This window comes from Chrysemys picta, chromosome 20 (genome assembly GCF_011386835.1).
Source record: "Chrysemys picta bellii isolate R12L10 chromosome 20, ASM1138683v2, whole genome shotgun sequence".
NCBI lineage: Eukaryota > Metazoa > Chordata > Testudines > Emydidae > Chrysemys > Chrysemys picta.
Window position 1 is genome coordinate 22,418,933 of NC_088810.1, and position 24,549 is coordinate 22,443,481.

At 51.9% G+C, this 24,549-nt stretch overlaps 1 protein-coding gene across 1 annotated transcript; it reads right to left on the reverse strand.

The window, feature by feature from the left end:
• Positions 1 to 12,494: 12,494 nt before the first annotated feature.
• NHLH1 (nescient helix-loop-helix 1) lies at positions 12,495 to 22,748 on the reverse strand. The gene is made up of 2 exons (XM_024108602.3): positions 22,435 to 22,748; positions 12,495 to 17,563 (listed from the first exon to the last, which is right to left on the reverse strand). Exon 2 carries the CDS (start codon positions 17,166 to 17,168, stop codon positions 16,758 to 16,760), a length of 411 nt encoding a protein of 136 aa, XP_023964370.2. The 5' UTR covers positions 17,169 to 17,563; positions 22,435 to 22,748; the 3' UTR covers positions 12,495 to 16,757.
• Positions 22,749 to 24,549: the final 1,801 nt, after the last annotated feature.

Here is a 24,549-nt window from a genome sequence, read left to right on the forward strand (position 1 = left end):
GATAGATAGATAGATAGATAGATAGATAGATAGATAGATAGATAGATAGATAGATAGAGGGGGTGAATGGGGATAGATAGATAGATAGATAGATAGATAGATAGATAGATAGATAGAGGGGGTGGATGGGGATAGATAGATGGATGGGGTGAAAGGGGATAGATAGATAGATAGATAGATAGATAGATAGATAGAGGGGGTGAATGGGGATAGATAGATAGATAGATAGATAGATAGATAGATAGATAGATAGATAGAGGGGATGAATGGGGATAGATAGATAGATAGATAGATAGATAGATAGATAGAGGGGGTGAATGGGGATAGATAGATAGATGTCAGCACCTGGATGGACAGAAGATACATGTAATATACGATATACATGTGTATATGTCTATAGGCATAGGGAGAAAGGTGGCAAAATTACAGGCCCTAGCTAGGCAGTGGAGAGTCATAGGGAAGGGGGGGTACGGGTTAGAGGGGTAGATAGGGGTGTTTAGGTGACTGATAGGCTGACAGATGCAGCGGTGTGCTAGGCCCTGGATAGGTGGATATACACTGTGCCTGGGTGTCCTCACATGTACCCTACAGAGGTCCCCCTACTCCTCCCATCTCTCTCTCCCCAGCTGGATATTAAAGGAAGCAGGGGCGGGGGCAGGGGAGATCACAGGAATCAGCCGTGGGAAAAGCCCATTCAATCATCCTGCTCTGGCCACGTGTCCCCGCCTCGTACCAGCCACCCTTCCAGCCCAGGCCGTGGGGCCGGCTTCCCTGTCCCCAGCATACCAGTTTCCTACCACGCTACGTTTGCCGTCCCGTCAAGAGACATTTGGGACCCTGGTATATCGCGTTCGTGGGGCCCCACCCCCTCACATTTCACTTTAGTTACACAGATGTTACAGACGTTTGGGGGGGCCCTGAGCTCGGAGCCTGGGTACAATTGTTCCCCCCTTTCAGTCCTGCACACAGGGCCCGGAGGTGGCTGGCTTTGTTCCCAGCAGCCAGGCTGTTCGGAGCAAGGGACCAGCAGCACTGGGGCCCGGGGAGGGGGCTGCCTAGAAGAACCCCTTGGCCCTGCTTGGAGGATCAGTGGGGAGACCGGGCAGCACAAAGCCCCTGTCCAGCCCCTCACCCTATCCATCCGTCAGCCTCAATCATAAGCTCCAACCTCCGCCTTCCTGGCCACTTTTATTCAATGGGACAGGCCCAAGGGGGGGCGGAGCTCGTCTTCCCCCACCCCCACCGACCAATCCCCAAGCGAGCCTGGCTCGGCCCCACGCCATTGGTGGGATTTAAATGGATTGGTTTCTCTTAAAGGGGAGGAGGAGGAGATGTGGAGGGGAGGGATGGGGAAGAGGAAAGCGTGAGAGAGGGGGAGAAAAGATGGGGGGAGCTCAGGAAGGGTGGGGGCAGGGGAGGGCGAGGCAGACAGATGGGGAGTGGGTGGAAGAGGCGGATTGTGTCAGCAGCCCAGCCCCCCTTATAAACGGAGCACGGGGGAAGTGGGGGGGGGGAGCTTCTCAGCCTGGGCACGGAGTCTAGGCCGATGGAGCTGGGCTCGAAGGGCAAATGAGGAGATGCCACAGGCTTCCCCCCCCGCCCCAGCTGCCTCCTGTCCAACCCCGTCCATATCCATTGCTCTATGTCATTTTTATCAGACAGTCCTTGATACAAAGGGCACACAATGTAACAGACGAGGCAGGATCACTAGCCCCAGCCAAGGGGAAACTGAGGCACGGAGAGACAGCGAGCTGGGAGCAGATTCACAAGAAAGCTCAGTGCGTTGGGTGGGCATAGCGCCTTGGAGGACTGGGCCCTTGCTATCCAACAGCCCTTGGAGATTGTCTGGGGAGCCGGACGTGGCTTCCCACAACCCAGCTGTCCTGTCCCAGCCGCTCGCTCGGGAGGCAGAGGTGATTAATGGGCCTGTCAGGAGAACTCCCAGCCAGCTGGGATCCTCAGCAGCGGCTCCGCCATCTGGGGAGGGGCTCGTTGTTCCGCCCCGTGATTTTACACAGATCCCCCACCTCTCCCAGCGGCACGGCCCCCTCAGGATTGGGGAGTGCTCCTGCAGGCAGCTGGGCCCAACTCCATCCCCAGGGCATGAGCTCAGCCCCTTCTCCTGAGCAGGCTGTGCAGGGACACGGGGAGGCCTCTATGTCCTGTTCCGCCACCTCTCAGGGACACAGCGCCAAGGTCGAACTCCTGCCTTCGCTTGTTCATGGGCCCCTCGGCCTGGGTGCTGTCAGGGCCACTGCGCTAGTGTCCCCTCAAACTGGTGTTTTGACCCTGACATCTCCAGCTTTCCTCCTTCCCTTCCCCCTACAGCTTCGTCTCCTCCATACATCCAGGGAAACCGAGGCACAGAGCAGGGCCGAGAGGTCATACAGGGAACCTGCTGCAGAGTAGGGGAGAGAACCCAGGATCCTGCTCACAGTCCCCTGACCGAACCCTTCCCTCTCACACCCAAGGTCGGAGCCCATGAATCCTGCTCTAAACCACTAGACCCCACAACTTCCCAGAGCTGGGAGCAGAACTCAGGAATCCCCGCCACTCCCTGTTCCAGCCCCACACCCCTCGCAGAACTGCAAATCTTTTCTCTGTCCACAGCTCCTCTCTCTTCTCCAATCAATCATTAAAAAAAAACAATGATCTTTTTACAGATGGGGAAACTGAGGCACAACGCAGTGACATGGCCTGTCCCAGGTGATTCAGCAGGCGGGGACTAGAACCTAGATCATCTGAGCCCTTGGGTCTACCCACTAGGCCACATGGCTTCCCAAAAACGATGTGGTGGCCTTTGCCACATGAAATGGCTGGTGGCTCCCAACCCGGCTCCCGCGTCTCAGCAGAGAAGGGGCAAGTCTTGACTGAGGCCCAGTTCCTCACAGGTATTTAGGCCCATGGATATTAGGGGCTTAAGGAACTTTGCAGGTCTGAGTTACTAATGGGGGGTGTCTCTCCAGGGCAAGGCGGGAGCACGGTCAGAGGCCTGTGCTGCCTTGGTTTTGCGGATGGAGACGGGATTCCAGCTTCCAGCCTGGCCCATCCTCCCCCGGCACCATCGAAATATCCTGCCGGCGCCCCACCAGGGCAGCAGAGACCAGTGGGGGCCAGCGGGGCGGGCTGGCTGTGCTGGGAATCCCACTAGGCAGAGCGAGCTAAGGCCCAGGGTCACAGCTCAGGTTAGAAACAGCGGCAAGGGCAGAGCCCTGCCCAGGTTGCAGATCAGGCCGTGGAGGACCCATAGTGCTGGCGACCGGTTCCCTCTTGTGGCCGAGAAGGAGAATTGCTATTAGGGCAGGTAGGGGAGCAGCGTGGTACAGGTTTATCCAGGCTGGCCAGAATCTGTCACTTCAGCCTGTCTCGGTGGGAGCAGCCCATTAGCATTGCTGCCCGGTTTCCCAGGAGAAATGGATTCAGTTCCTAGCTCTGCGACAGACTCCCCCTGGGAATCATCTAACGTCCCTTTGCTTCTCTTCCCAGTCATGGGATCACGGTACCCCTGTCTATGTGTAGAGTAAGCTCTCTGGGGCAGGGACGGTCTTCTCATGTGTCTGTGCAGCACCCAGGACAATAGGGCCCTGATCGGTACTGAGGGCTCTGGGCACTGCCATGCTAGAAATAATCAGAATTTAAAATGATGGGTCACTGAAGGAGCTTTCAGTGGGAAAAGGGCAGTCAGGGCTCTGGCTGGAATCAGAAACAGAGGGTCTGAGCCAGGAATTGAACTATGAACACCCCCCCCACACACACACACACACATACACACAGCACTGAAATTCAACGGGATCGGGAATAGAATTTTTTGACAAACTGTTTTTTGGCCCCCCAAAATGCCGATTCAGCAACACCCCAAACTGTTTGCAAAACAGGCTTTGTTTTGATGAATCTCCTGCCTGGACGTTTTTTGGGGGGAAAAGTTTAGAAAGTGTTGAAAGGTCCTGGTTTGTCGTTTTGGTTTTTCGAGCCAAACTGACTTTTTGTTTTGAAATTTTAGTAAATTTAGACTTAAAAAAAAAAAGGTCAACACTGAAACAAGATGTTTTGAAATTATCCAAATGAGACGTTTCAATTGTCCAGACGGGAACAATTTTTGGTTTGTCGGTTTGCAGAAATCTGAGATTTTGACTTTTTTGGTCCCAATTTGGGATGGGGGAAAAATTCTGAAATCTCAAACCTTTTTCATGGGCTGGGAAACGGTTTCCTGCCAGGCCCAGGGAATCTGTCACCTCTAGCAGAGATGAGCTAAGTCCCATGTGCTTCGATCTCCACGCTATGGATCATCTAGTCTGACCCCGATGATTCCTGCCATGGGGGATTAATTCTTCCCTACTGTGTACGTGACACTATGGAGCCCAGTAGCTAGTGGCTGAACTATTTAGACCAAGGGGTCTCCAATAGGGGCGGGGGGCAGGTTTCCGGGGGTCCTGATGACCCCGCTTAGCAGTGCTGAGTTTGTAAAGAAAGAGGGATTGGGGGTTTATGTTGCAGACCGTGTTCTCTGCCCTCAGGACCTCACACGCATGGTGGACACCATAACAGAAGAGGTGCCATGAAAAGACATGTTGGGGCTAAGCTCCTTTGCTTAGATGGGATGGGGTCACGATAGCAAATGCCTGACCCGTTGGAAAGACATTTCGGCTCAATTTAGAGTCTCTATCACGCCCCTTGGGGAGCTGATCCAATGGTTAATTACCCTCCCTGAAGCGGTACGTCTTGGGCTCCCCTTTTCCTTGTGCTCCCCATGTCGGCTGTAACCACCTGTTGGCTGTAATCTTCTTGAAAGTTCCTTGAGGCAGAGCCCATCTCTATATTTGTACAGCACCTGGCGCAGTGCTATATAAGTCATCAGTGGGGCAAGGCCAGGGGGCTCAGGACTCCTGGGTTCTTTTCCCGGCTCTGCCGCCGCCCTGGGCAAGTCTCTGTGCAGCTGTAAAAATGACGGTAGGCTGCCCGACCCTCGGAAAATGCTTTGAGGTCTACGAGAGAGAGATGGTGAACAGTGTTATTATAAAAACAACGAGGCGTCCTTGTGGCACCTTAGAGACTAATACATTTATTTGGGCATAAGCTTTCATGGGCTAAAACCCACTTCATCAGATGCATGGAGGGAAAAATACAGTAGAGAGGTATAAATACACAGCACATGAAAAGATGGGAGTTGCCTTATGCCCAAAATAATGGGTTAGTCTCCACGGTTGTTTTTGCTGCTGCAGACTAACACGGCTCCCGCTCTGAAACCAGTGTTGTTATAGTCACCAAAAGGCCTGGCACTCAACAGAGACCTAGAGAGAAGGTGTCTCGTCTGAGAGGCCAGCAGAGGGCACTGCAGACTCAGAGCAGAGAGTTGGCCACCCCAGGGAATACGAGCCACACCTGCTAACCAAGGACACTGGAGAGTCATAGCTGAGGTCCATAGGGACCTGTCAGAAACAGGGGAGACGGGGAAGACGTCTCTGGGCTAGACTGGAAGAGGGGTCCCCTTCCTCCCCCAAAAAACAAATAGACGAGGGAAGGTCAGATCCTGCCCAAACTGACACCCCATTGGCCTCAATGGAGTGTGCAGGGGCGTGTCAGCACAGAATCAGTGTGTGTGTGTAATTCCATGGAGATCAGACCTGTGTGTGTGTGTGTGTCAGTTGCCACCTCCAGCTAATCCTCCCCCCGCCCCCCCCAGTGGTGACGGAGGCAGACAATGCCGCTGGCTTTTCACAGGGAATTCAACAAATAATGACGGCATTTGGTTTTCACCAGAATTTCCCCTGGAAATATCTTTTCTTGAGAAAAGTCTTTGTTTTAAATATAAAAAAAACCGCCTGTTTTTAGTTTTAAAAAAATTGGCTTGTGGCAAAAATGTTCTGTTTCTGAAAATAAAAAAATAAGGTACGGAAATGTTCTCGTTTTTAGTAAAAAAATAATAATAATAATACACCCCAAGCCCCTCTGCAAGTTTGGTGGCAAATTTGCATTTTTCTGCCGAACTCTTCTTTGGGGAGAAAAAGTCATTTTGCATAAAACTCACTTTTCACTACAAAACTCTCAGCTGGCTCTAGACAGGGGGGGCCCGGCTTGACCCTCCCTCGTTACCCAGCTGCGTTAATCGACATGCACAATCCTTGTCACAAGGGAGCGCGATCTCAGCCCAGCTCCTCCTGGCCTGGGGTTGGGGGCGGCGTGGCAGCAGGAGAGGGGAATAGACCAAGGAAGACACTGATCATGCTCCCCTGCCACCACCAAGATGGGAAGAGGCACTTTTGCTGCCTACCCTGGCTCTCCTGATTCAGCACAAAGACAAATCTGCTCCGTGCTGGCTCCAGATCCTGGACAGAGTCCCTGGTTGCAGGGAAACTGAGGCAGAGCTTTAGGGTGAAGAGCATGTCCTGGCTGTTTAGTAAGACACCCTCCCACTGTTGCCATGCAGCAGCCCATGGCTCATGCCAGGCGATAAGTGCTGGGGAGATCATATAGCGGATGTTCTTGGACGCAGCACACAAAATGCCAAACCTCCATCCTCAGGGCACAGTTCACTGCACCCAGAGCCCCGTGCGGGAGGATGGAGCAGACGGGGGTTCCTCTCTGAGCTCCCATCCCCTCTCCCGAGTGCTGTCTGTGCTGGGTGGGAACCTGGTCGACATACACCTTTCATTCTTGGCTGGGTCGTGGGGGGCCCAGATGCCGACGGCACTGCGACTCTGGCTGGGAGGATGAAGTGTGCAAACAATCCTGTGAATGCACCGGCTTCTCCTGGGGAGGCTGCACATTGACACACCTGGGTGCTGAGCCCCCGCACAGGGGGCAAGGGCCTCTTCTAGATGCGGCGGAAGGACACGGAAGGGGAGAAACCACAATGCTGTCCCCTCGACTCAGACTGAGACGTGCCAACCAGCAAGCCGGCACGCAGATCAGATGCACCCGTTGTTGCAAACACACACGGATAAACAGCGGTGCATATGCAGACCGTCGTGCAAGCGTGTACAAGTGCACGGATGCAAGATAGACCTGCAAGTGCGCACGCGCGCACACACACACACACTTCAGAATGCATATGGACAAGAGCTGTGCAGGAATTTTCCCCCACAAATTGCCAGCAAAGAACGCCGCTTTGTCAAACCCGAGACTGTTTCCAGAGAAGGGTCAGTTTGGTCTCACGTTTCCTTAGGTCCAGGATGGAATTTCTGGTCAAAATGAGAATGAAAGAGCCCTCGCCCCTCCTCCAAGGCTCTTCAGTGTAGACTCGTTAAGAGCCTAGTGGTCAGGGCATGCTCCTGGGCTCTCCAACACGTCTTCCTCTGCTCTCCACAGCCCCCTGCTTTATCTTCTCCCCAGAGGCCTGATTTTAGCCAGGTGTCCGGCCTGCCCTGGGACTTTGCTCATTGTCTCCACCTGGGGAGATGAGCTAAGTGGCTCACAGGTGGGGCTGGGCCCATCGCTCCCTAAAAGGCTAGTCCCCCTGTGCCAGAGCTGTTCCCCTTTGTGTCAATAATGAACAGTTCAGTGGGTCAGCGACCGAATGAGAGATTCCGTAGCCTGGCGATTCAAGCAGGCATGGGGGAGACCCAGGTTTGAGTCCCGGCTTGGAGCAGAGATGTTTTCATGCTTTTCCCCAGAAAATGCCAAAGGGTCTCCGCGCTCTGCTCTGTTCTGCACCAACAAACATCCAACTCGCAGCGTTTTGCATGAAGCGGAATTCTGGTTTTCCAGCCAGTCCTCAACTAGACACCGAAATATGGGTATGTACACACCCACCCCCAGACATCCACACGCCCAGAAGCAGGTATATGCAAGTCCAGCCATGCTCTCCCAGACCCACAGGCCATAGGACGAGAGTGTGGACTGCGGAGAAAATCCTGTGTGTGATCTCCAAAGGCGACAACATCTCCCCTCTCTCTAGCATCGTAGGATACAGCCTGGGGGACCCCCATTAACTATTCTGCCCTAAGGATCCACGCTGCAGTGTGCAAGCAGTGTGAGGTAATGGGTAGTGCGGGGGATTCGGTGTCAGTCCTGGGTTTTGCCAGTGACCTATAGGATGATTTTTGCATAAGTCATTCCCCCCCTCCCAGCCCTGGTCCGCCTTGTCTCTTTGGGGCAGGGGCTGTCTTTCACTATGTGTATGTACAGCGCCTAGCACAATGGGGACCTGAGCTCAGTGGAGGCCTTGGGGTGCTAATGTAATTTGGATAATAATAGCACAGGGCAATCCTGGTTTATGGACAGAATTACCAGCAGCTTTTCATCCAGAATAGTGAATAGTGTAGCACCCAGAATTGACCTGCCTTTGGGATGATGGAAAACCAAGAGAGGAGATGACTTTTGGAAGGAGTTGAATTTGTCCGGGGCGCTTTATATGCTATGAAATGAGCTGGCATCAGTCAATTCTTAGGTACCACGATGACGGGTGCTGGAGACAACCTACGATTACACACACAGAAGGACTGTTGGTGGGAGGAGAGATGCTACCCAGAGCTAGTCAATAGGTGGACCGTGCTTTTGAATGGCTGGATCCCAAAATCTTTTTATTTACTTATTAATTATTAATTATTATTATTATCTCTGGAGTCTGGGCCTTGACTATACTTTGACCAAGAAATTTGGACCTTGACAAAAAGTCATTGACTACCCCTGTAATAGACTGACATACTACAGAGGGGAGGAAGGAGAGAACCAGTGGATGGACACATAGATAAAAACCAGATAGGTTATAACAGATAGATAATAATCTTACAGGTCAGATAGATACATACTTAGATAACCATTTTAAAGATTAGATAGATGTACAGCCCCTTATGATATTAGATAGATAGATAGATAGATAGATAGATAGATAGATAGAGGGGATGTATAGAGATAGATAGATAATCCCTTTCTGATATTAGACAGACAGACAGACAATCCTCTTGTGGTGACAGATAGATGGACAGATCCCCTTATGATAGTTGAGCAAGAGAAACTGATTTGAGGCTAGTGCAAAACTTTCTAAGAAAAATACACTGAAAAATGAACAAGAAGCAAAATTGGTTTTTTTGTCCCCATTGGCAAAAGAACACTTAGGTGAGGGCCGTTGCCCCAATCTGTGGGAGGAGACATCAAGGCCAGAGCCAGTGTCTAAATTAGCATGAAGTGTTTCCATTGTGCGCTGCACAATGCGGCCCATATGTCAGGGACTTGGCTGGCAGGGCGGGTAACAATGGGCACCACAGCCGGTTGGGAAATAGCGACAGAATGTTCACACTTTCGTAACGTGATTAATCTGTTCTCACTTCGGCTGCCCCTGGAAAGGGCCTGCTCTCTCCGGCGCAGCCCGGGAGGGCTTGGGAACGAGACAGCATCCGCCACACGGGGCCCCTGGGACGGAGAGACAGAGTTTAAGTCCGGGGCAGGATCCCCGGGAAAGGCTGGAGGCAGATCAGAGAACCTAGCTTGAGGCTGTGGCCAGGACGAGCACCAGGCTGACGGTGAGGGAGGTCCGGAGTCAGAGCCAGCGTTGGAACACAGGCCCAGAAAGGGGAAGTGACGCGCCCTGGGTCCAGGGGAGTCACAGCTAGGAATAAAACTCCCATTAGACCCCACTCCCCTCCCAGACCTTATGACAGAGGCCAGGAGTCCTGACACCAAGCCCCCTGCTCTATTAGCCCCTCCCCCCCAACCAGGAAGGGAACCCAGGAGTCCTGATGCCAAGCCCCATACTCTAATCACAGACCCCTTGTGGGCTGGAGGTGATGCGGATGAAGGATATGGCAGCGCTTGCCCCGAGGGTACGTCTACGCTGCAGCGGGCAGTGAGTCTCCGAGCCCGGGCACACAGCCTGGTGGCAGCAGGGCTTGCGTGAGTGCACTAAGAAGAGCTCTGTGGACGCTGCGGTACTGCCAGAGACTTGGGCTAGTCACTGAGTTCAAGCCCACCTTACCCCCTGCTTCCCCGAGCCTCCGCTGGCACGGCCACAGCCCCAGGGTTATTTTTAGCGTGCTACCACAAGCCCCGCTAACCCAAAGCTGTCCCCCCCGAGCTGGGAGTCTGCACAGAACCCAGATCCGCTAGCTGCCTTTTTTTTTCTTTCCCTTCATTAATGCGTGGCCAAGCTTGGCCTGTGTCACATCTCTGCCCTTGGGGACCTAGCTGTAACCCTTGGGCAATTGCAGGCTCTTGCAAGGACAGAGCCGTCACCGTCTCTCTGTGTTTCCCTCCCCCCGCCATGCTTTTCATTTCCCCTTTAATGTGTCCCGCGGAGCCGAGGCCAATCGATTACGTAAAGAAATTTGGAGCAAGTCAACGAACAGCTGCAACTTGTCCCATGGGGACCCGTCCGTCAGAGGACAGGGACGAAGGGCGAGGAGCAGCACGCTCTCTTCCCTGCTTCAGCCAGAGGGGCTGGGAGGGACAGAGGTGGGCATTTGCGACCCTGGAGCCCCTCGGTGCTAGCTGGCAGAGGCCCACCCCATTGTAACGCCTCTCAGGCCTGACACTCTCATCACCCCCAACACACTGCTGCCATAACAGGTACCTAAAAAGTGTCATGTAAGGTGTCATATGTAAACGGGTGACGTGCTAGTCCCAAAAACCATTGCATGATGTGTGTGTGGGTTGTGGACCAAGAGATATAGATGTCTGCTGGAAATGTGTTCTTAAGGGTGTATTTAAGGCAGTGCATAAACCCAGCCTGCCCTAGACAAAGGAACATGTATTTACCTGCCTGTCTGGCTTGATTACAGGCAGAGGACAATGGAAGTACATTTATATATAAGGTAAACAAAGCCATCAAGCTAACAAGTGAAGACAGGCACCACCGGGGGACGGAATCTGCACTGCAGGAAGATTTCCTGGCTCTTGAGGCAGAGACAATGGACTCTGGGTAATACAAAGGGAGCAAAAAGGCATTTTCATGACCATCACTTAGGGGACAGAGGGGACAGCACCCTCTGAGCCGGGGAAAGTTGTATCCCCTAGTCTGGAGGGTTTCATGGGGCAGTTGCATGTGATTTGGGGGCTCACTTTGGCTCAGATCCCCCCTCCCCCGTTGCTTCCATTCCTGCAGCTGTCACGGTGACCCAGACTGGGAGGGGCCCTTGCATTGCTGCTGAGCTAGGAGTGGGGTACGGAGCTGCTGATCCACAGGGTTCTCAGTCCCTTTGCTCTACATGCCCTTCCTCGTCTGCCTCCAGCTTCCCAAAGTGGCTGGTCCCTGCTCTGAGCGTGCAATCTGGAGCCTCCAAGGGGAGGCACCGGGGCTGCGGGCGGGGGGGGGGATATAAGGAGTCATGGTGGGGGGCACTACATGCCTCATCTCACTCCTCTGGAGGGGCGGGTTCCCCCTTCCCTCTCCCACTGGTTGGAGCTTTCTTGTGTGTCTGTTTCAACAAGTTCTTTGAAAGCCTCGAGCTCACTGGGGTCGTTGGGGTTCAAAGGCCCCCGGGAGATTCTAGAGCGGCTGCAGTGCCGGACAGGGTGGGGGCCAGATGTGGAGGGAGATGGGGGTGCTGGGTTTTTGGTGTGTCTGTCCCTGCCCTGCACTCCCCGCTCCGAGTTCAGAGTCTCCCTGACCCTGCTGAGCCGTCCCAACCTTGCGAACTGAGGGCAAGGGAGAGCATGTGGGGCAGAGGGTGAGAATGGGCTGGCCCCATGACCCGTCTACCCCACCCCACTGGTGCTTCAGGACCTGGTGCTGATACGCCCTCCCCTCCCCTTTGTCTCCCACTTTGAGGGAGGTGATTTTGTCATATAGGAACATAGGTTTGCTGCACCCAATCAGACCACCCACCAGTGGCAGAACTCAACCCAGGAGAGAGGAAGGCTGGTCCAGGGGTTAGGATGCTAGCCTTGGGCTTCAGAGACCTGGCTCCAGTTCCCAGCTCTGCTGTGGACTCCCTATGTGAGCTTGGGCCAATCACTTAGCTTCTGTCTCTGTGCCTCAGTTTCCCCATGTGTACAATGCCCAGATGCTACAGTGATGGGAGACGGGCAGCGAAGTACCATAAACAGATGATGCTTCAGAGGGAGGCAAATTATGGTAGAAATCGGCCTGCCACAGAACCCCAGAAACTCTCTGGGAGCCCTCCAGTTCAGCTCCAGGTTCAAGGTGTGGGCCCATCTGGACTCATGATGCACCTGGACCCTGTCTGAGCCGGCGTCTTGCCACGTTGGACCAGCACCCTCCGCCAGTTGTGTGTGGCAGGAGGAAAATCCATGCCCCCTGCTGTGATCATTTCATGCGTCCGAGCATGAGATTCGATTACCCGCCAGTCTTTACAGGCATAGCTGCAACCGGCCATTACCGCTCACAAAATGACCCGGCTGCAACAGGAAAGACAGGAAGGAGATACTAAGAAAAGAAAGAAAGAAGCGTCTTTTTTCCAAAGCCAAGATCTCTCTTTTTCTGTGGCACAGTTTAATTCCATTCCTCACCTCCCCAAATTTCTTATGCAATAATAAATAATAAATCCTCATACATTCTAAACAGCCAAGATACACACACACACAAGGGCATGTTATTTACAAGGGATATTTTTTCCCTCCACAGTTGCTTTTCATTTTTTTTTTTTAAAAGTGCACAACCCCACAAATAAATAGCAACATTTATCAATAAATTAATTCAATAAATAGCCTTGTGGCACAGAGACGGGACTGATGAGTGAAGGAGGCGGCGGGTCGGCCCCGCTCTCCCCGTCCATCGGCTTCCCCTGCTGAACGGCGTGAGGATGGGAAATCCATCCCTGTCTTCACTATTCATAACACCCTGCCATCCAGGGATCTCAAAGCACGTGGTGGACGTTCGCTGACGAGTCCACATGAGGCCGAGGTAGGTAGCATTCTCCTTGTTTATACAGAGGGGGAAACTGAGGCAGAGAGGAGGGAAGTGGCTCACCCCAGTGAATCAGCGGCAGAGCTGGGAACTGAACCCAAAAGGCCTGATTAGAACAGCGTGTTGGGAAAAAACCCTCTTTTCCTCAGTTTTTTCCACTGAATTTCACCTGAACCCCCAAATGGAACTGGAAAGATTCAGCTGTGGTGGCTGTGGTGAAATGCCTAGAGAGACAGACAGACAGAAGATCATAGACAGATAGACACAGAGAAGGAGAGTGGATATGTAGATAAAAGGATATGTATTGTGATAGATTGATATAGATGGGTGTGTATGGGGATAGATAGATATACAGATATGTATGAGGACAGACAGACAGACAGAGTAGATGGAGGAGTATGGGGAAGGATAGATAGATAGATAGATAGATAGATGGGGTGGATGGGGATAGATAGATAGATAGATAGATAGATAGATAGATAGATAGATAGATAGAGGGGGTGGATGGGGATCGATAGATAGATAGATAGATAGATAGATAGAGGGGGTGTATGGGGATAGATAGATAGATGGGGTGTATGGGGATAGATAGATAGATAGATAGATAGATAGATAGAGGGGGCGTATGGGGATAGATAGATAGAGGGGGTGTATGGAGATAGATAGATAGAGGGGGTGTATGGAGATAGATAGATAGATAGATAGATAGATAGATAGATAGATAGATAGATAGAGGGGGTGTATGGGGATAGATAGATAGATAGATAGATAGATAGATAGAGGGGGTGTATGGGGATAGATAGATAGATAGATAGATAGATAGATAGATAGATAGATAGATAGAGGGGGTGGATGGGGATCGATAGATAGATAGATAGATAGAGGGGGTGGATGGGGATAGATAGATAGATAGATAGATAGATAGATAGATAGATAGAGGGGGTGGATGGGGATAGATAGATAGATAGATAGATAGATAGAGGGGGTGGATGGGGATAGATAGATAGATAGATAGATAGATAGATGATGGGCACTATCTATATGGAGATAGATAGGCGTGTATGGGGATAAATGATAAATAGATGTTCTGACCCTGTAGACCCTTAGCCACAGGAATGATCCCATTGAAGCCAATAGGTGGATTTTTGCAGGCTCAGACCCATAAAGTTCATGCTTGTTTACTTGTCTGCGCCAGCTCTGTTTCGATTGGCGGCAGGCCCTGTGTTTTGTTTACAGTTCGCTCATGCAGCGATCGGATTGGCCAAACACCATTTCTCTTTGGTTCTTATGTCTACCAATCAGATTCTCTTTCTCCGACAATAACCATGGCTTGGCTTTGCCATTGGAAAGGGGGGACGGATTTGCTGAGCTGGGCACCGCCTGCCCCCCAGGGCTGGGGCCAGGACTCCCAGGAGGGGACTAGAGAGAGATCCTGCTCTGTGCTGGGGGGCTGGAATCCCACACTGTCTGCGGATGCCTTCACTTGGGGCTACAGCGCCTGCTTCTCTGCTCCTGATTTACAGCAGGGAGCATGAGAAGACACGCAGCCCCATAGGTCAACGGCCTGGGGGGTTTGGTCACCCAGTTCCCATTCATTTAGCCCCGTGGCCGTCATTTGCACCAGTGCAAACTGGGTGCACAGATCCCTCTAAGGTGCAGCTGCCCCAGTGCAAACCCATCGCAGATCATAGTTTACACCAGGATAAACTGCACTGGTGAAAACTGTGCCCTGTTGGGGTAAATTGTGTCCCACTAAGGGGTTAAAACCAGTGACTGGAATCCCAGTGGAGGCGAGGCCTGATGCCTGCTTCACATGGAGGTTAATGACAACACAAGGTGCCTGGCAAAGGAGAGTCGAGGCCTGAAGCCCTAAGAGAGGTGTGAATTAACTACTCCCATTCACTGCAACCGGATGTTCACTCTGGAGGCTAACGATGGCAAGGTAGAGGTCAGCCTTACTTATTCACTGTGCACTGATCATTACAGCTGGCAAATCCAGTCATCTGAGATTGTCAGTGTAGTTTGGGATTGTATCTGGAGCTTAAGTAGAGAGTCACCACCTTTTCCCCAGTTTGACCCCTCTTACTAGGAGACATGAAACAGCTTTAGGGACCAGAGCTTGCTGCCATCAAACACTCACTGGGGTCGACTGCCTGTTGTCCACCTTGTCCAGTCACTTATACCGGTGCAAAGCAGGTGCAAAACACTCCTGAGTCAGGATGGGCCCCATTCACACTCACTTTGCACCACTATAAAAACAGCAGGACAATGGAGATTGGAGCCTATTAACTGCAACGGGAGCAAACTCTGACCTTTGAGACGCTGAAGTGGGAACTGGCTTGGGAGATCGAGATCCAGTCTTGTTGGTAGTTCTCACCCTGTGGGGCACTGAAATTCCCCCGGTGGACAGACTCACAGCCAGTTTTCCCTTGCCCTCATTGGAGAAGGGATGGGGTCATGACAAAGGACAAGGTTTATGCCTTCTGGAGTGGATCTAAGCAAGGAAATGCCCTCTTTCCCATCCATCTATGGGAACCTCCCACCCTTCGTTAGGTTCTGGACCCTGCAAGAAAGCTGCTGCTTTCTCATCTTTGTGGGGCCAGGGCTGGGGGCTGCCCCATGTCTTCCATTTTTGCAGCATGTTTGGTATTTCTTTTCAGGGCAGGAAAAGCTGGGAGCCCTGCGGCTGTGCAAGGAATGCCAGAGCTCACAGCGGGTCAAGCTCCCTTCCTTGTCTGCCTAGATCTGGGAGTTGCCGGGGGCATCAGGCTCAGACGGCGCAGCAGCCCCTCGAGACAGGGCGCTTTTGTGGTGTCAGCGGGGAGAGATGCAGCCGACAGACAAAAGGCCTGAAACGTTCCTGCTGTTGGCACGTCACCAATCCAGGCCCTGGCTCAGGTAGAAGAAAAAGCAGACAGACACATGGGCTAGAGCCCAGGACTGTTGAGTAAGAGATGGAGCAGACAGATGGATGGAGGGGTGGACGGACATGAGTTCGGAGGCTCAAGATGTCCTGCATGTGGTTCAGGTAGCAGCTAGACAGATGGATGTAGGTTTGGTGGCTCAGATGACCAGTAGGAGATGTAGCAGAAACACAGACAGATGGATGTAGGCTCAGTGGCTCAGACTCCAGCAAGAAGTCAGGTAGGATATATGGTAAACGCATGGACAAACAGACAGACAGAGATGGGCTTGGTGGCTCACATGTCTGGCAGGATCTGTAGAGAAATACGGACAGACAGATGGACAATCGTTGGCTCAGACATCCAGATAGGAGATGCAGCAGACAGATGGACAGACGGACATGGGCTCGATGGCTCAAAAGTCCAACACGTGGTTCAGATAGGAGATGTAGCAGTCAGACGGACAGACGGACGTGGGCTCGGTGGCTCAGATATCCAGCACGTGGTTCAGGTGGGAGATGCAGCAGACAGACGGACAGACGGCCGTGGGCTCGGTGGCTCAGACATCCAGCATGTGGTTCAGGGAGGAGATGCAGCAGACAGATGGACAGACGGACGTGGGCTCGGTGGCTCAGACATCCAGCACGTGGTTCAGGTGGGAGATGCAGCAGACAGACGGACAGACGGCCGTGGGCTCGGTGGCTCAGACCTCCAGCATGTGGTTCAGGTGGGAGATGTAGCGGACAGACGGACAGACGGACGTGGGCTCGGTGGCTCAGACGTCCAGCACGTGGTTCAGGTAGGAGATGTAGCAGACAGACGGACGTGGGCTCGGTGGCTCAGACGTCCAGCACATGGTTCAGATAGGAGATGTAGCAGACAGACGGACAGACGGACGTGGGCTCGGTGGCTCAGACGTCCAGCACGTGGTTCAGGTAGGAGATGTAGCAGACAGACGGACAGACGGACGTGGGCTCGGTGGCTCAGACGTCCAGCACGTGGTTCAGGTAGGAGATGTAGCAGACAGACGGACAGACGGACGTGGGCTCGGTGGCTCAGACGTCCAGCACGTGGTTCAGGTAGGAGATGTAGCAGATGGCCAGCCTAAGGATCTCGATCTTGGAGAGCTTCTTGTCAGGGGGAAGGGTGGGCAGCAGCTTGCGCAGCTCGGCGAAGGCCATGTTGAAAGCCTCGACGCGGATGCGCTCCCGCGTGGCGTGGGCTGTCCGGTACTTAGCCGTGGCACGCCGCCGCCGCCGCCGCTCCTCTCGGCTCAGGTGCTGCAGGTCCTTTTTCAGAGCCTCGCCCGGCTCCGCTAGCCGGGACTGGGCACACAAGCTGATGCCGCCGGCCTCCTCCGCTCCAGCCCCACGGCCACCGCCCCCACCACAGTCGCTAAAAACTGACTCTGTCTCTGAGTGAGACGGGGGCACGTCGATTTCCGTCTGGTCTGAATTGAGCATCATCTTTTCAAAGGATGGATGGATAGATAGACTGATGGGTGTGTATCGGGATAGATAGATAGATAGATAGATAGATAGATTAGATAGATAGAATGAATTCCAAAATAAAATTGCTCTGCTTCTAATATTTTGTTCTCTGGTTCACATCATCATCATTAAAAAAAAAAAAAATCCTTCCAAGGAAATTTCAAAGCTGATTACGCTCTCCAGGGAATGAGTCACACAATCAACAATCTTCCAAATAAATCATTTAAATAAATTTCCAATAAATATATAAATTAAATAAATAAATCTCTCCTCTCTGTGCGCGTGTAGATTGCTGGGCCCGTCTTCGGCACGCTTTGCCACGTGGTTTGCCTTCTTCAGATGTCAGTCTCTGCAATTGCCTCCAAAGTGCTCTAGAAAACAGAAACAAAGGAGTTCTCACTAACTTTCTGCTCCCACTTAACAAACAGACAGAAAGACAGAAAGAAAGAGAGTTTATTTCATCTGTCCCTTTAGGACAAGCAAACAGTTCCAGTTACAAGCCAGCAAAGCACCCTGTCCCCGTGCAGAGAACGGACGCAGCTCGACCCATGCATGGCTGCCAGCAACGTGGGCAGTGGGCAGGGACTCAGGGGTTGCGGCAGCCCATGGCTGCAGGGAAAGGCCCAGAGGGGAGAGCCTGTGGAGAGGCTGTGGGACTAGATGGAAGCCGTTTCTCCTGGCTCTCTGGAGAGATGACAGGTGGTGGATTGGAGTGAGGGGGGAAAAGACAGACTGCGGGGCTGGGGGGGCTTATTGTATATTAAATGAGCCCGTATGTCATGGATTCTGGCACCCCAGACATATGGAACCCAACACAGCTGCTTTGCTTGACGTGTCCAAATGGAAGTTGGCTCTCTGCTCCCCCCGGGACTCCACGTGCAGGCCAGGAACACTGGCTCTCCATCTCCCCTCCCTCCGCTGCCTTCACAGCCCCGCTCTGCAGAGCCCATGCCACACAGAGATGCTTCCAAAGCAGGGACTGTGGGTCTGGGGAAAGGGCAGGCCGGGCCTGAGCCACCCCTCCCAACCAGGCTGGGACAGAACCAGGCAAGGGGCAGAGCCAAATGGGAAAGGGAAACAAAGTTTGGAGTGAGTGGAATGAAGAGGGGTTAGAAAGAAAGATCTCAGCGCTAGAGAGAGCTGTTACTGCTAGCAGAGACTGTAAACTAGATAGATAGATAGATAGATAGATAGATAGATAGATAGATAGATAGATAGAGGGGGCGGATGGGGATAGATAGATAGATAGATAGATAGATAGATAGATAGATGGGGTGGATGGAGATAGATAGATAGATAGATAGACAGATAGCTAGCTACAGGGGGTGGTTGGAGATAGATAGATAGATAGATAGATAGATAGATAGATAGATAGATAGATAGATAGATAATGTGTATAAAATATTATTCTTGTATAACATCTTTTGCACATGGCGAGATGCTTTTGAATTCTAACAATCCATATGATTATAAGAAACTGAAACAGAATGGCGGAATGAACAGAATGGATAAACAGAGGCAATGAAATGAAAGAAATATTCTGAGTCGGACTTTAAAAGACTGACATGTACAGACACAGCCTCATGAAACGCACCCAGAGAAGGACATATGCAAACTCAGAGAGGGAAACTCACAGGCATATACACTGAAATTTGTACACACAAAAATACCCTCCGAAATTCACACACAGAGAAATTAACGCACACAAAACCCACACACATATGTACACAGTAATTCACCCACAGGCTCACATACACACACAGAGTCATGCACATGAAAAACAGACACAGTATGTGAACACACACAAATTCATACACACAAAACCACACACATATACACACACAGTAATTCGCCCACACACGTGCACACACACACACAGAAATAAATATACACAGCCAAACTCACACAAATGTACACAGAGATGCACACAGAGACACAAACACACACTTACATTGCAATATGGGGAAACACCTGTCAAATACGTTCCCTAGAAATCTTGTACCAAATAAAATAAAAATCCAGAAAACCAATTATTTCGCTCACATGGCACATTTTAATTAAAAACAAATTAAAAGTTATTCTAGCGAAGGTCGAGGGTTCGGGGAGCAAAGATGGAGCGTTTTTGGGTGGAACTGCTTTTCGGGCACTGCTTGTAGCTGGATCCAATGCCCCCTTGTCCCTCAAAGATCTGAGCTTTGCACCCTGAAGTGGTGTGTGTGAGGGGGGGAGGAATTGGGGGACCTTGGTCTGGGGGGAAGGAGCACACAGAACCCCTGCAATGGCGGGGGATTGGGGAGAGTTGCTGGGACTCCCTAGAATAGAGAGGGACGGGAGGGGGACACCCAGAGACTTTGTGGGGTCGGGTGGGAGGGAACCAGTGAGCCCCGGGGCTGTGCAATGAGCTACAAAGTGTGCGACCCACTAGTAACTTACCCTCCTTGTGGCAAGGTCCAGAGACACCAGTTCAGGTGTCAATCAAGAAGGCCCCGATCCAGCCGAGCACTTAGGCATGTGTTTAAATTCTCTAAGTGTGTCTGTCTCCCGTCACCAGTGTGCGCTGTGTCTGTCTAATGTAATGTTTTCTCTTCCATTTCCCTATCCCGCCTCGTCTCTCTCTCTCTCCATTGCTCTCTCATTCCTGTTTTCTCAAGGATGTTCCCCGATCTCCCACTTCTAAGCCCGAGAGGGGAGACCAGGCCCCCTCTCTCCCCGCTTGGCCTTGGGAGCAGCGTGCTGGGAGAGCGAACAATAGTGAGGGAAAGTCTGCGTGCCACGGGGGCAGCCGGGAGCTGCTTTTCTTTCCCGAGCGCTCGGGCACACATGGAGCGAGACACGGTCCCTGCCCCAAAGAGTTCACAATCCTGGCTCACAATGACTGTCCTTGGAGAGCTGCAGCATCACCAAGCCATGGGAACCGGTAGTGCTTACATCCCTGGACCACGCTTAGAAGGAGGTGGCTCTTCACGCTCCTGCCTCAGGCAAGGGCTGCGTTCCTTGCAGCCAGGTCTCCGCAGCCCCTGAGAGCTGCTGCCTGGCTTTGGTGGACTCACACTGGATTTGCACCCATAACACTTGTCTGTCAAACCTACGGCTCTTTCTAACCATGCCCCACACTCCCCGGGACCGTAGACTTTGATGCCCCGGGACTGCCCCACTGCTCGCTTAGCCCAGTTTGACACCAGCATCACTGTGCTGAAGACAACGGGCGGGATTCTCTGTCGCCCTGTGCCTTGCACCCCGTGCAAAGCGGGGGCCCCGGTGTTCGCTCAGTGCTGGTGCGAGCGACTGCGCAAGGTGCACGGTGGTGCTGAAGTGACACCGGTGTCAAACTGGAGTGAGGCTGCAACCAAGCCTGGCTCTGTTGCTCCTGCACAGGGGTGGACGGGTGAGGTCACAAATATGGACCAGGCAGTTCATTTGCTCTGGGGCAAGTGGGGCTTCCCCCCCGCCAGACTTTCCATAGGTCTAGATGCTGTACTGTTTCTCCCTCCCCCCCGACTTTGCAGGATATAATATAACCACATACAACGTTCCACACGCTGACACAACTCCCACCCCTTCCACAATTTTATTTTTGTGACGATGTCCCTGACGCAGGCACAATAGCTTTAAACACCCAGCCCCAACCCCCTGGGAGGTGATTAATGAAAAAGGAGTGGCCAATAGGATCTGGGGTGGGGGCAGGGTACGCCACCTCCACCTCCCTGCCCCCACCCCAGAACAATCGCCAGCGACATTTCCAGGAGAACTGGCCGTGCCCTCACTTGCCAGCTGTTTGCATTGAAGACGCTAGATGGAATCAAGTTGACCGGGCCAGGTTCTGAGCGGGTGTAAATTGCCCTGGGGCAGTGGAATTATGCCCAATTACACCAGCCAAAGGTCTGGCCCTTTGTTATTACAGTGAGACGACTAGCAAGACAGGCCTCTGGGTGTGAACGTCAGGCAGGGACGATGATTGATACCCCTGGGGCTCAACGCAGGAGCCTTAATCAAGTCCTGACTCACGGGACTCCCAGGCTCACTCGCATGAGTACAGGTTGCAGAATTGGGTCTAAACAGCTTCCTTTCCCAGCTGCCTGCTTGTCTGAGCTACTCCATCCTGCAAGCCCCTGATGCTTGACACCCATGACTTTCCCTCTGGGGAGATTTTCACTTCTGCCCCCCCCTGCAATAAATGCAAACTGAGTGTTCCGTCAATTTGGCCGTTGCAGAAGCCTGGGTTGAGAACCCCTCGCCCTGGGCAGCTGGACAGGAGCCAGCGGTCACATTCAATGGCCACTAAAATCTAAAACATAATTCTGAGCCAAAGGCCCTTTTCCCCCTTTCCTGAATTTCCCTGCGTAGCCCTTTCCCTGCCTCCAAGTGCGGTGTCCCCAAACGCGGCACGTGACTGCTGGTGAGCGGCACCACGACCCTGGGCAGCCGAAGCTGTGTATCTGGACTCAGGACACCCCTCCACCCCCAGCCCAGGAGTATGGGGTGTTTGGGTCTGAGGTTTCTTTTTTAGAGCCGTCACAACACCCAAAAAAAAACCCCTCTCAATTTGACTTCTCCAAAGTTAAGTGAGTGTGCATATACCAAAGGTTATATCAAAAGGCTAACAGAGGGTGGGGGAAATTCTCTGTCTTGAATATTGTAATACTTCTAAATTTATATGGAATGATCTACTCTATCTATCTATCTAACCATCCCCATATACCCCATCTATCTATCTATCCCCATACACCCCCTCTATCTATCTATCTATCTATCTATCTATCTATCTATCTATCTATCTATCTATCTATCTATCTATCTATCTATCCATCCCCATACACCACATCTATCTAATCTAATCTATCTATCTATCCCCATATACCCCATCTATCTATCTATCCTCATACACCCCCTCTATCTATCTATCCCCATATACCCCATCTATCTATCTATCTATCCTCATACACCCCCTCTATCTATCTATCCCCATACACCCCCTCTATCTAATCTATCTATCTATCTATCCTCATACACTCCATCTATCTATCTATCTATCTATCCCCATACACCCCCTCTATCTATCCCCATATACCCTATCTATCCTCATACACCCCCTCTATCTATCTATCTATCCCCATACACCCCCTCTATCTATCTATCTATCACCGTAGTATGTCACCGCCTGGTACCGCAGCAATGGGTCTGATTGCAATCTATCAGTGTATCTATAATGCCCACCTCACCCCATCCCAAGCAATTGCCTTACCCCTAACCGGATGACATCCTCAATCTCTGAAGTTCCTCTGGCTTTTCTCTGCTTGCAGGACGAAGCCCGAATAATCCCAGCCCTGAGGATCCGGTTGGCTCGTTCGTTCATTGACGGGGAAGAAAGTTTCCCCCTGTGCGCTCAGACTCCTGCACTGATGGACAGGCCCGGGGAGGGGAGGGATCCTGTCATTGGGGCCCAGACATGCGGAGGTGCAAACGGGCTGCTACACATTTATATGGACACACCTTGAACCATGCGGCCCATACACTATATATACACGCACCCAAGCTAGCATGCTGCCTCCCACTCCAGGCTTCCTATTGGCCACACCAGTGCTCCCCCTCATAAATATTAAAAGCAGCAGAGGGGATCCCATTGGCTGGGAGGGAAGTTAAAGCCCCCCTGGGAGGGGAGGGGAGGTGGGGTTGGATGTGGTCCGGCAGGGGGGAAGGAGGTAGTGGGGTGGGAGGGAGAAGGAGACATCTGTTCACCATGCATATTTCATAAAGGAGAAATAGAGAGACTGGGGGGGGGGGGGGGAGTGTGACAAGGGGAGAGAGAGAGAGAAACAAACAGAGACCTCTCCTCTGCATGGGGGTGGGACAGAGGGGACAGTGCTTGGAACAGAAACTGAATGGATAATGCTGCGTTCACAGAGACTGGCCACCCCGCAGAACCTGGGCTGACCGTTGGTGCGAAGCACAGAGCGGGCCTTTGTGCATATGTGTGCGTGTGTGTTTGTGCATATGCTTGTGTGTGTGTGCCTGAGTTTGTGTGTGTGCACGTGAGTTTGTACGTGGTTGTGTTTTTTGTGTGTGTGTGTGAGAGAGGCAGGCACGTATGTTGTGTGTGTGAGAGGCAGGTACGTATGTTGATGCCTCACACACAACTCAAAGGACCTAGCATCAGTGGAACCTTCCCTTCTATGGATTGATTTGAAAGCACCTGTATAGATTTTAAAAGTTTGATGGGATAAGAAAGCCAGCCAGCCAGCCATCCCTAACATCCAAATATCCACGACGTGTTCACAAGCACTTTAACAACACACTAGAATATTTTTGGTGGTTAGATTAAGCCGCGTCCTCCCTGCCAGGCGGCCCGTCCCCTCCTCTTTCAGATCCCTCCTTTAAAATCTCATTTTAAATCCTTCCGACTTTGCTCTCAATACCAATAATCTCTCCACAAACTCCCTTCCCTGGACCATCTACCTAGCTAGTCCCATATCATCCATCTAATCTAATATCTATCTATTAATCTAATATCTATCTAGCTATCCCCATATACCCCATCTATCTATCTACATATACTCCCTCTATCTATCTATCCCCATACACCCCCTCTATCTATCTATCTATCCGCATCCACCCCCTCTATCTATCTATCCCCAGACATCCCAGCTATCTATCTATCTATCTATCTATCTATCTATCTATCCCCATACACCCCCTCTATCTATCTATCTATCTATCTATCTATCTATCTATCTATCTATCTATCTATCTATCTATCCGCATCCACCCCCTCTATCTATCTAATCTATCTATCTATCTATCTATCTGTCCCCAGACATCCCATCTATCTATCTATCTATCTATCTATCTATCTATCTATCCCCATACACCCCCTCTATCTAATCGCTCCCCAGTTTGCTGACTGGGAAGATCCCTCCTTTCCCCATCCCATCTCTTATTTCCCCTTTTCCCCCATTAGTGTCTGGGGTTTCCTTTCTATTCCGTCCCCCTTTCCAGTCCCCACTCAGTGCACCCAGGAGCTGGTTTCTCCTTGCTGCAGCGGCAGGAGGTGCCCAGGTGATGGGCACACACACCTGGGCAAGCTCCAGCCCGGGGCCCCATCTTAGCAGATGGTCTCGGAGTTTGCAGGGAGAGGAGGGGAGGGCGGGGGAGGGATCAGGTGGCGGCGAGGAGCTTGCATCACCATTGCTATGGCACTGATTAAAAAACAATATCTGCCTAATGAGCTCGTGGCAATAGCAGCATCCACCCTGAAATTAACCCACACGTAGATACATGTGTGCACATCACACACAAACACACACACACACACACACTGTGCCCAGCTCTCTCTCTCACATACACATGCACTCACACAAAC

Excerpts from the sequence above, each read along its gene's own strand:
- NHLH1 (XM_024108602.3), bottom strand. The coding sequence starts at position 17,168 with ATGATGCTCAATTCAGACCAGACGGAAATCGACGTGCCCCCGTCTCAC.